The sequence below is a fragment of the Gallus gallus genome, chromosome 3, assembly GCF_016699485.2.
Source record: "Gallus gallus isolate bGalGal1 chromosome 3, bGalGal1.mat.broiler.GRCg7b, whole genome shotgun sequence".
In the NCBI taxonomy this organism is placed as follows: Eukaryota; Metazoa; Chordata; class Aves; order Galliformes; family Phasianidae; genus Gallus; species Gallus gallus.
The window spans coordinates 84735317-84748475 of record NC_052534.1 but is presented as its reverse complement, the minus strand read 5'-3'; the positions used below and the strand labels follow the sequence as shown (position 1 = coordinate 84748475).

The 13159-nt window shown below is 35.6% G+C and overlaps 1 protein-coding gene across 1 annotated transcript in view; it reads right to left on the bottom strand.

Annotated features, from left to right (window-relative positions):
* The window catches only part of EYS (eyes shut homolog), a 676382-nt gene that overhangs the window by 517581 nt on the left and 145642 nt on the right, over window positions 1–13159 (bottom strand). The window contains exons 9-10 of the mRNA XM_040698528.2: window positions 12607–12720; window positions 9672–9785 (exon numbers count right to left, since the gene is read on the bottom strand). Coding sequence (XP_040554462.1) covers window positions 9672–9785; window positions 12607–12720 — 228 coding nt within the window. The remainder of the gene's footprint in view (window positions 1–9671; window positions 9786–12606; window positions 12721–13159) is intronic.

Here is a 13159-nt window from a genome sequence, read left to right as displayed (position 1 = left end):
AATTGTCTTATACTACTCACACATCAGGATTTTTAAATTGGCCATCACAGAATAAAAATAAAAATAAAAAGGTGACGTTCACTAAACATAGTTAGCTGAGAGAAAAGAGAAAGTAAGTATGTCCAACACATGAAATGTGAAAGAGTCAGACATGGAAGTTCATTAATAAATTAATAAGTTCAGCACATCTTTCCAGCCTTTCAATTAGACATGTTTAACATTTTTGCTGGTTTAAGTCTTGACTATATTTTATCGATTACAAGAAGAGGTTGTCTTTACTGGAGAATTAAAAGCCTCTCCATTAGCAAGAAACCCAATACAACACAAAAGAATATGGACTAGCAATTAAGTTACACAGTTAAAGGACATTCCTGTTTTCAGTGTCATAATACATCAAATGAATATAACTCTAAGGACATAATATATAACAAATAATGAATAATTTATTTGGAAAACACTTTTATTTTGTTTAATAATGAGAAGCATATTGCATGATCAGAAATGTAATTCTACTATTTCTTATCAATTCTCTTTTCTACAGCATTTGGTTGTAATATTTCCACAGTAGACACTAAGTGTCATAAATGAAAACTGAAAATAGATAATTTCTTCCTGAATAATACGTTGGTTTGTTAAAGCTATTATTATAAGTAAAAAGAAAAATTTATAGAAATGACGTAGTAAATAAATGACCTGTCATAAGTTTTCATCTTCTTATGTAAAGCGATTGATGTTTGTTTTTTATTATTTGCTCAGCATAAATTTGTACATGAAATATTTGTACATGAAATGTTTTGATGTGTACTACAGATTTCTCTTATAATCAAAAATGGCATCTCTTCAGTGCTGCTATTCTTTTGGGAAAATAATTTAATGAAAAAGCCATTTGCTACAAACATTTTAAGGAATTAAATCTGACAACAGCTTTCAGAGTCAGCATTTTGCAGTAAAAGTGGAAGAGGAATCAATGACAAAATATATCTGATTGCAAACTGCTGGCATGATTATGAAAATACAGTGAAAATAAACTAACTGTGGCTAGTTCCGAATCAAGAAGAGTGTCACTTGAGGGCCAATTTCCTAAATAATATTATCTAGTACTATTGTGATATATGGACTCACAAGGGCAGGAAGCTTTGAGGACAGATGAAACGGCACCATTGCCAAGTGGCCCATGTAGAAGCATGGACAAGAGGTGATGAATCAGCCAAGTAGCAGCACCTACCATTGGGCATGAGATGAGGGTCAGAGGAGGCAGATGCACTGTGAAACTATGAAGTGTTAATATTCCAGTTCTACCAGTAAACCCCATTCCAAATTCATAGGCAACTTGATGGTATTCCCAAGATTGTTCTTTTGAAAGCATTTTAATCTCTAAAATAATTTGATCACATCAGAGAAATCTGTATTATTGATTTCATCAACCTTCTACGGTCCCCATCACAAGAGGCCTTCATAAACATATAGTATAATGGAAGACCCAAGAACTCTTACAAGCAATCTGTTAAATGCTTAAATTTTGAGGTCAGGAAAATCTAAAGAATAAATGTCTCAAGGATAAAGATTAAACTGTCTCCATAAGTGTTCAAAATTGTAATTTTCTATAACTTTGAAAAGTTTACAGATATCTCTGAGAAGCCTGAAATTATTTTATCAACTAGCTGCTTAGTTTCATCTGCCTTGTGGCATAAGAAAACAATGTAGTATATTTACACAAACAAAACCTAATGTACTTTGGAATATGATAGGAATTAAAAAATAACCGCAGAAGCATGCATGTATTGATATTACTCAAAACTAAGCCAAGTATCACTCTAACTCTTTATAAATACAGTATCTTTTCTTTCAGTTCAAATTTACAGGAATTCCTTATTTTCCGTGGAATTCAAATTATAATTTATGTAAAGAGCTTTGTGATTCTATGTATGTGAAGAATCTTTTTCAGTGAAATCCATACAAATTGAATATCAACAGGTTTTTATTATTATTTTTTAAAGGAAGAATGTTTGTAAAGCAATACTTGGCACTTTCAAATAAAAGATATTTCCTTAATTTTACATAATAATGCAGGCCATGCAACAATAATGGAACAAAGAAAAGGATGGACCCACATCAAAAACTTAAGAATGAAAATAACATGTTTATATTACTGCTCCATACCTGTATAAATTTTTGTAAAAACCAGAAAAAAAGAAAAGTTGAATATATTATTTAGGTGCATTTTTTTCATGTTAAAATATATAACTTTTGTACAATGAAGTTAAGTCTATACAGATATTTGTGCAATTCAGATTTCATTATAAAAATCATGCTTCGCTCTTTCTCAAACAATGAAAAGAAAAATGCTACTAAGGAAAACAATAGCAGTAGATCCTATTAAAATGTATGCAATTCTTTTGTTGCTGTTTTCTTCTTCTATCTTTCTTTAATATATCAGAACTCAACTGAAATTACTAATGTATGTGGAGAATGTACAGAAAGCTAGTATTAAATCCATTTTTCCCTCATGGCCTTGGACCTGCGGATATCATTTTTGCCTGTACTGATTCTCACCTTTAGTTTGGGCAGCCAGACCCTTCTGTGTTTTAAGAACCTGTTTTCATTTGCTTAAAATTTACCAGATGGGCCAGGTATTATTTGCAACATATACCAGGATTATTATTTTCTTACTCTGATTTGTGTGTTGGCAGATGTCCTTAAAAAAAAGAAGCTGCAAAGTTTTATTTCACCAATCAAGAATGGATAAAAAACAACAACAACAAAAAAAAAAAAAACCCAAAACTTGATATTCAACTTTTGCCGATAAAGAGAAATACCCTCATTATTTGTAGGGCTGCCAGGGAAAAGATTATCATATTTTAAACCTCTGAAAAACTGTGATTTGCACATGCTTTGCTTTTTGGGAAGTAAGGGAAAGATGCATAAAGATTTTCATTTGCAATGAATATACCTTGTATCATCTACATAACATAAATCTCCTCCCTGTCACCAAGGTACTTGTACAACATTCTCACAGCATGACTAATGAGATTCAAACCCCTGATCTGCTGTAGATGACTGGATTTAGAGAGGCAGTATTCCCAGAGTACTAATGGCTGTAAAAGCTTAGAAAATATTTCTTGTGGATCAACGTGCATCCCAAGGTGCAAACTGAAAGCGGAGCTGAAATTACAGCACATACCTCACTGAATTTTTATGGACAGATTTATCATCTAGGTTTTTTTACAGATGATTTTGGGTTCTTGGCGCTGCACCAGAAGGTCATAGATCTCCTATAGGTCTTGTCACATCTGCCAGTCCTTTGTGGGTGTCTAACATACCCAGGACTGTCTAAATGATACCACAGTTGACTAGGTTAAAAGTCTGCTCACTGAACTGCTTAGTTTTGGAGAGAGAAATACCTGAATTTAGGCATCCATATGTCAATTTTTAGAAACAAGAGCAAGCTCGATAGAAATAACAGAAAAATTTCCAAAGAAGTTCTGCAGTTATTTCATATGGAAGCCAACAGCAATTCCAAGCCAAGCTTTTTTTTTTATTGTTTTGAGGCAATACCATAAGCATGGGTACACTGCTTCTCTGTCTACAAAAAGCTCCTACGTGACACAAAGTGTCCTTCACAGCTCTCTGCACTCATTTTATTTTTTCCCTGAATAAAATTTTACTTGGCTGCTCAGCATCAAGAGAGTGGCAAAAACAGATATAAAATGATGTTGAACAGGAGATAATCTTCTGTAGTCTAACACATATATATGCCACCAGGAGCCACAAGTCTTGGAAAAGTGCCTTTTTGCGTGGGTCTTGGCACAGCAAAGACTGAGATTTAGCCTGTGAGTACTGAAAAAGTAATTGCTCCATTATATCTACTTTAGTCCTTTGCCTTCATGAGCACTTACATTTCTTACTTATTATCTGTTTTGTAATTAGCTGTTCCCATAATAGAGTGTCCTGTGCTGAAAACTCCATTATTAGTCTTGCTTTTCAACAGACTTAAGCATTTTTTTTTCTGCTGAGTTGCCTTTCTCACTAGTTTACTTTCTTCTGCAACATGTTTAATGGCTAATTACCATTTTTGCTTTAATCTTAATTGCAACACATTTGGAGACATGTGTCATTAAGGCTGCAACAAATAAGTACACATTTCCTCAGAACTGAATTTCAATTTTCCTCCACAATTACATATATTTGATTTAGAAGGTCATACCTATTAGTAGCATTTACACCAAACAAATACAGCGCATTTTTGAATGAGTCATGCAATCATTTGGATCATTTGGATAATTTTCTCTCATTATTAAAAGCATGTTAATAAAAAGCTTCTTTGTTTTGAAGGAAAAGTAAAAAGAAATATTCATGTCTACTACTGAAGAGCTATCATATATCAAATATACAATCTCAACCCAAAAGGGACACTTTTATTTTTTCTTCCTTGCTGAGATTTTCTTGCAAATAGCAGTAAACAGGATTAGTACACGGGTAACAGAAATGATGGTAAAGTAGTAAACCCCAGAGTAGAAAATTGAAGAAATTTGCAATTTTGATGTGTGACTGTAAGATCTGTTCTTAGCTTTCTATCCTGAGTAAGAATAAGGGAACCTCACACAGCAGGTCCATGTCTCTCCTGTACCGAGGTCCCTACATCTGGATGCAATACTCCAGGTAAGGTCTCACCAATGCAGAGTAGAGGGGCAGGATCACCTCCCTTGACCCGCTGACCACCCTTCCTTTGGTGCAGTCCACAGTACAGTTGGCTTTCTGGACTGTGAAGGCACACTGGTTCTTGTCCAGCTTGTCATCTGCCAGTACTCCCTAGTCTTTTTTTGGCAGAGTTGTGTTCAATAAATCTGTGGACCTAGTTGTTCAAAGGATGTTTGAATACCCTGCATGGCTCCTATAGAACAAGAAAAACACCCAGGGCACCAATACATCTAAATTTGGAAGAAACAGCTAATGTCTGGTGTGAAGCACCTAGAAGTATCTTAAAAGTAAATATGTAATACTAGATCAACTCACCAATGTAACAATCAGACATCTACTACTTCACTGGCCTGTTTCATCAAAAAGCAATGGGTAAAACACTGTTTTAGCAGTAGAGCACTTAAGAGTTGCTTCTACTTGGATATCTATGAACCCTTTTCCTTCATATAGCTGAGCAAGACTCAGCTAAAATCTATAAACTAATGTGCCCTTCAGGTTTTAAGACTTCAAACTCCTGAAAGCAAATAGAACTGCAGGAATCTGAAAAGATGGTTCTGATTTTGCTGGCACAGACGGAAGAGTAAAATGGATATGTTTCATCCTTGTAACAAAATAAATAGCTTAAGTCAAGAAATGTGCTTTGCTAAATAATAATGGAGACCAGCAAGGGACCATAAGATATGATAGCTTAGAGGCTTAGAAAAAAAATTTAACTTCCTAGCATAAAAGAATTAAGAGTCTTTCTCCTTTTCTTGGAAAAAGAGGGAGCTTGTTGATTTCATAATAAAATTATCAACTTGTGTTTCATACTATTTTGTATAGAATAAATTATTTCAGGTCCCTCTTTAACATGCCTCCCCATATAGATAAAATATATATTTTATATACAGATAAAGCATAGCATGGAGTGCTACATGATTTACAAACGGCACTATTCTTGAATTGTGTGTGAATTTTTAACAGAACAGGACAGTATTTCCTTTCAGAGACATTGGATCTTTTATTCTACCTTCCACAAAACTGTTAGTACCCCTAAATGAGCTGTAGCCTCATAATATGTTTCTCACACTCTTCTGCAGCACTTAATATCAGTTCTACAATAACTGTGATTCTATTAAAGAAATGCTGGGATTCTTTAATAGAATCAAGCTCATAAGAGGACTGAGAGGCCTTTTTAACACATCAATTACTGTGAAAGACTATCACTGATAATTTATTGGCCAAAACTGTAGCTAAGTATGTTCTAAGCTGTCTATCTCCTATTGCTGACATTATGTTCTTTGACTTGTCCTGTACCCGGTTCAAGTTAATCATTCTTCCTGATCCCAGTTCCAATAATAGGGAAAGCTACCAAAAACCAGCTGATTCCCTTCCTTTGTTTCTGAACAGCTAAACTTTAGAATATCCTTTGAAAACAATGTCTCATATAGATGACTGTAAGTGTTGTATCTTATATGATATAAAATAGGTGGGAGAGGGAACATTTCCAAAATATTCACTGGGACTAATACATTAGAACCAAGCAGAAGCAACTGTACCAGATACATACTTCTGTTAAATCTCTATATGAAAAGAACATTATATAACAGTAGAAGTGGCTGGGTGGTAAATAGCCCTCCAGTGTTTAAGTGTGAAGTACAATAGTAATTTGTACCATACAAGTCAGTGAAAGAAACAAAGAACTGGACTTAAAAAAAATTGGAGTATCATACCAAGATAATTAGAACATATTTGCAAGCACACACAGTATTTGTGGCAGAGATTGCAAAAGCACATATAAATATAGATGCTATTATTTTTTTCTGTTTGTCCATAGATACATCACATGCACAGTGAGCCTCAGTAACTACTAGGGTTTTTATGTAGCCTGACATAAGGGTATCTTCATTGATAAAATAATCTGCTGTAGACTGTTTCTTCTTTAATCAAATGTAAAGCTTCCTTGACAGCAAGGTCAAAAGCATTATGATATAAAATTATATGGATTTTATAAGACATTATTTCATACTTTATCAGTAATAAGGTAAATCTCTATTTCTTTAGAAAATAGAAATTCAAATTCATCCTCCAAGATGAATTGACAAGAAATTTAGCTGAAATAGGCTGACAAGACTACAAATACCATATTTAGTAATTAGAACACTATTAGGAGTTGACAACAATATCATGTTATATCTAGAATGCTTCTGAAATTTTCTTTTCAGCCATGCATAGACTGACTGCTAGTATTCTCAGGCAATGTACAGTAGAACATTTGGAAAAACTGAAAAGTAGCAATTTCAGTGATAATAGTTCCAATGAAATATTTGAATATACAGAAAGACCACTGATCTGCACTAGCTGTGGGGAAGTCCTCTGTCTGGTGAAACTTAAGGAGAGAAACATATTTGTTTTGTCACTGTTAGAGTTACAGCAACCATGGCAGAACAAATACTTCTCCAGTGTTGATTTTATCATGGAAATCAGGTTTTCCAAAACAGTTTGCGCCCACAGGAAAACATCACAAACACATCTGGCTTGTAGAGCTAATTTATACAGCCAGGACCATCAGACACTTGAAGGAAAATCCAGATATTTACTAATGCTCAAATATCATTGTGTTTAAAAGATTTAGATGTCTTTCAGCATTCTAGAAAAAAACAGCGGATGAGCTAAGATGTTTGTCATAGTAGAACTACCCATGCTTTCTAAAAGCACACAAGAAAAATAAAATAAAAAAAAATTAGACAATAACATTTTTATGATTTTTTTTCGTTGAATTATCATAGTCACTTGGGATGAATGTAAGATTTATCAGAATATAAAAGCACATATTCAAGGTATCAAAAAGTCCGTGAAACAAACAAAAAAAAAAAAATGAGAATCAGCTGAGCTTGCCCCCCCAAAGAATGGGAAATGAAAAGAAAGAAGAAAAAAAAGGATTTTAAAAAGAGGGAATGAAAGGACAGGAAACTATCTTGTTGAAGCCTTCCCGTCACAATAAACAAATTAGATTTTCCTCGCTAACCAAGGATATAGTCAATCAGATAAATGTATGCAACCAATATCTGTAACTTAAATACATTTCTAGGTTAATCTAAAAGACTACTTTCTGTATGAGCGCACCTGCATGTCCAAATCATGCTCTGAATTCTTTAATTCTATGTTCTACATATAAGAGGGCTGGTCTACACATTCTGGAGTGGTTTTTGTTGTTTTTTTCTATAGTGATGCATACCCTATAAGCCAGATTGTGTGACCAAAGAATCAAACCATTACAACATACTGGGGATATACAGCTTCAATTTTTTTCCAAGACATGGTGGCATTCATAACACTGTACATATGCTTTTCACTAAGCAAGAACTTCTATGAAAATATTCAAAATTAAAACAGACATTCCTATATTACTTTTATTAGGTCTTTACTTACTCAGTGAAATAGTTCTGTAATCTGTAATTAAGTACACACAAAACTATTTGTTACAATAACCAGAGTATTTTCAAACAACTTGAAAATATAGTTTAACTTCCCATTATTTATCTTGGCTTCCTGTGAATCTGTTAAAGACTACACTTACATCCATCTAATACTAAATAAACAGATGGTAAGATACTGAGGTAGTATGTTCATTTGAACTTTTTTACTTTTATTTATACCATCATGAACCTTGGTAGTATCAGTTTAAGAATTTGATTTGAAACAACGCTGAGTTAGCCTGTAAAGAACTCAAAAGTCTCAAAAATCCTTTATTTAAACAAGAATCCTGAGAAGAAAATTTTAAGCATTCTATACCAAGAGTGTTACGATTTCAGAGGATCTCAGTTACCATTTATGAATCTTTCCAGAGGGGTTTAACCTTACCACTTAGAGCAATAGAAATTGCTAGGTTCTTGAAGGGTGACTATGGAAATTCTGAAATTTCTTCCAGAATTCTTCTTAACTTTCTGAAATTTTAATAATTTATTTAAATATCTAAATGAGTACTAAAGTCTCCTGAAAAATCTGTCTGCTTGTGAAACAAGTACTTATGAGACCAATATTTGTAACCATGTGCTGGAAATGACTTCATTTTTTTTTTCTGTGCAGAGGAAATTCTGAAACTGTGCTACTCATTTACTTGTTATCTTACTAGATTTTCTTCAGCAGAACATAAATTAAAACCAATAAAAATGACAAACTAGATTTTGACCATTAACTAAAATAATAAGAACATTAGAGCTCCTTTTTTTCCTCATGAATGATGAGTTCAGTGCAGCCATCTTCCCCAAAGGGGAAAAACCCTGCTGTCTCAACATACAAAGAAAATAGTCTTTTAATGATTATTCTGGAATCCTGAGTATGTATCGTTATATCGAATGGCAGGAAGAAAAATGTGTTTATATTTAATTTATAAATCACCAAGCATCTTTAATGGAAATTATCACTTAAACTAGATTTGCGCAAGAACGCTGCACAATTTGTTGTGTCAAATTTTAGTACTGAATGTTTAGAATTAACCCCACAACATTTCAATGATAAAGATCACAATAAAACTTACATTTTAAATGTATTTTCCTTAAAAGCATCAACAGAAATAATCACACATGATTTATGGATTCCAAGATAACTATAAATTGTTTTCTGGGAATGGAAACATAATTTAGAAAATGCTACGAATCAAATTAGAGTGAACAATGTTTAGAACAAAACTGTTATGGCTGATCATTGAGCATATGCCTCTCATTTTGTAAATAATCTTGTTTTGTTAGCAAACTGATTTTATAGTATCCATTTTGATTAATAAATAAACAGTTCAAGCAGATATGTAAATAAAGTTTACTTCACGTTACTTGCAGCCTAGGGCACAACTGACTGGTCACTTTAAGAGTCTTGCTTGAGAAAATGAAAGACTAATAATGCTGTAGGAAGAGTGAAATGAGTTTAGACAATTGACAGAAATGCTTTCTAAAGTTAATTACATTTGCTTTCCCTTTTCCCTTGGTGTTCATTACCTTTAAATGGAGCCATACATTGGCAGAAGTAATTACCCGGTTGGTCAATGCAGGTGGCTCCATTCTTACAGGGAGATGAAGCACACTCATCTATATCTGTTTCACATCTTGTACCTTTGAAAAGACAAAATATGTGAACATTTAGTAAGACAATCAGGTTCCAATTTATAATGCATTTGCACCACAAGAATTTCAAGCAATGTTTAAGAAGAAGCTGATATAAATCAGCCAAACAAAGATCCTTCAATACAAATATCAGCATCTGTTTAGTTCTTATTGCAATAAATACATAAGAACATAATTCTGAGTTGCTGAGTGGTAAGAAATCTTCCTGGAATGCAGATGAAATTATCTAGCAATGGTAAGAACTTGGAGAAATAAGTTCTGCCTGTTGTAAGTGAAGATTGGGTTCAAGACCATCTGTATGAAACCCTCTTTGTTTCCTGTCTCAAAGCTTGCTTCCTGAGGTATTACTTGTGATAAGACTCTAGGAGATGAGAGGTGGGAGCTGCCATGTGGCAATCAACATCACTGTCTGGACAATTTTACATTTGAAAGCATTTCTTTGGAGCTGTTTGCCTTCAAAAGGGAGTGCTCAGTACTGTTCACTGGACTGTTTACTGATGGAAGATCTGTCCTGTGACCAAATTACTCCTGTTTGCTATGGGAGACTGGGGGATGATACCATTGTATCCTGTGAAGACAGGAGACAAGTTGGCGTCTCCATCCCCCCTCTTATCTGCTGGCAAGGCCAGGGAGATGGGAACAAAAGGAGTTCCTGCTGAGATCCAAAAGCCAGAAGCTGTCACTCCAAAGAGAGCTGACTCAACCACTTTGAACTTATTTATAAGTTTGTACTGCCATTGGAAATCATCACAATCATTGCCATCATCATCAATGGAACAACAATGCCCAATGACCCACCACTACTGAAGATCAACTACTCAACTACGAACCATGTTGGACCCATGATGGTGACTATCTCCCTCTTGCTTCCTATAAAGACTCCTTGTTTCTATTTCCTATCTTTTCTATTGCCTGCCACCCCATCTCCCTGATTAAGATTTGTAATAAACTGGTCAGATGAACATTTGAACCGTTGTTTCTTAATCTCACGTCAGGTATACATATATCAAAGAACTTCCTCTCCCTCCTATAAATCGGAGCGAAACACCATCTAAAGAACCTAGAGGTACATAAGTCTAATAAGATCTATCTGTGGGTTCTGAGGGAACTGGTGGATGAAGTTGCCAGGCCACTATTTAGCATCTTTGGAAGGTCATGGCAGTCTGAAGTTCCCACTGTTTGGAAAAGGAGAAACATAACACCAATTTTCGAGAAGGGGGAAAAAAAAACAATGATCCAGAGAACTACAGGCCAGACAATCTCACCACTGTACCTGGCAGAATTATGGAACAGATCCTCCAGAAGGCCCTACTTAGGCACGTGGAAAATAAAGATGAGGTGATTGGTGGTAACCAACAAGGCTTCACCAAGGGCAAGTCATGCCTGACAAATTTGGTGGCTTTTTTTGATGGAATTAAAGCATCAGTAGATAAAGGAAAAACAACTGATTTCATCTACCTAGACTTGTGCAAAGCATCTGATACTGCCCCACGTGATGTTCTGGTCACCAAACTGGAGAAAAATAGATTTGAAGGACAACTCGCTGGATGAAGAATTGGCTGGATGGTTGCACTCAGAGGATTGTGGTCAATGGCTCAATATCCAAGTGGAGACTGGTGATAAGTGGTGTTCCTCAAGGATTGGTACTGGGACCAGTGTTATTTAACACCTTTGCAAGTGACATGGACAGTGGGATTGATGCACCCTCAGCAAGTTTGCAGATGACACCAAGCTGAGTGGTGTGGTTGACACTCTAGAGGGAAGGGATGCTATCCAGAGGGACCCAGACAGGCTCGAGAGGAGGGCCCATGCCAACATCATGAAGTTCAACAAGGCCAAGTGCAAGCTCCTGCACATCGGTCAGGGCAATCCCAAGCACAAATACATGTTGGGCAGAGAATAGCTTGAGGGCAGCCCTGAGGAGAAAGACTGATGGGTGTCATTTGAGGAAAGATTCAAAGATTCAACATGATCCAGCAATGCCGGCTTGCAGCTCAGAAGGCCAACTGTATTCTGGGTTGCATCAAGAGATTCTGACCAGCAGGTTGAAGGAGGTGATTCTGCCTGTCTATTCTGCTCTTGAGAGATTCCATCTGGAGTACTGTGGCCAGTTCTCAGGCCCCCAATACAAGAAGGACATGGAGCTGTTGGAGTGGGACCAGAGGAGGGCTAGAAAGATCATCAGAGGGCTGGAGCACCTCCCTGATGGGAACAGGCTGAGAGAGCTGGGGCTCTTCAGCCTGGAGAAGAGAAGGCTCCGGGGAGACCCTATAGCGGCCTTCCAGTACCTGAAGGGGGCCTACAGGAAAGCTAGGGAGAGACTTTTTATAAGGGCATCTAGTGACAGGACAAGTGGAAATGGTTTTAAACTGAAAGAGGGTAGATTCGGATGAGGTATTGAGAAGAAATTATTTACTGTGAGGGTGGTGAGGCACTGGAACAGGTTGCCCAGCATGGTTGTGGATGCCCCCCCCGCCCCGGAAGCATTCAAGGCCAGGATGGCTGGGGGTTTGAGCAACCTGCTCTAGTGGGAGGTGTTCCTACCTATAGGAGGGGGGTTGATGATCATTTGATGATCTTAAAGGCCCCTTTCAAACCAAACCATTCTATGATTCAATGACTGTAATTGTGCAGTTTTGTTTACAAATGAAGTCAAGTGTTCCAATCTGCTAGGATGGAAATAAAACTTAGATCAGGACAGATAAGGAGAAATTAGAAGGGAACAAAAGTAAATTAGTAAATGATCTTAATACATGCTTTGTAGACTGCCTCTTTATAGAAAACACTGTTTACTACTAACAGGACTCACCAGTAAAGCCAGGTAGACAGATACATTCATAGCCACCAACAAAGTCTGCACACGTTGCATTATGAAGGCATGGAGAAGAGTGACATTCATTTATATTTGTTTCACAAGTTGTGCCTATAAATACAGTCAGTCAAAAGGAGAAGTTACTGTATAGCGCATCTTTGTTTACCAACATTTAACAGAATATAACTCATTAAAATACAATAGACAACCTTTTCATATTTAGAGTATTTATGACAATATGTTGTGAATGTTAATGTTTAAGCTATTTAGTAATTTTCCAAGAAGATAAAAATCAATGTCTTAGCAGTCATTGAATAGATTCTTAGAGCTAAAATTATGGAATTTTCCTATTGTACCTTATGAATTATTATTAATTCAGTATAAAAGAAAATAAAAATTACATTACATCAAGTATAATAGACTGCACTGCAATGACATGAGAAGAAATCTTCCACATATAAGTACAGCAGATGCACTTATACAAAATAAAAAAAGAAATCTGACAAAGAGAAGAACACTATTCTAGTCTAGACTATAGGTAACACAACCA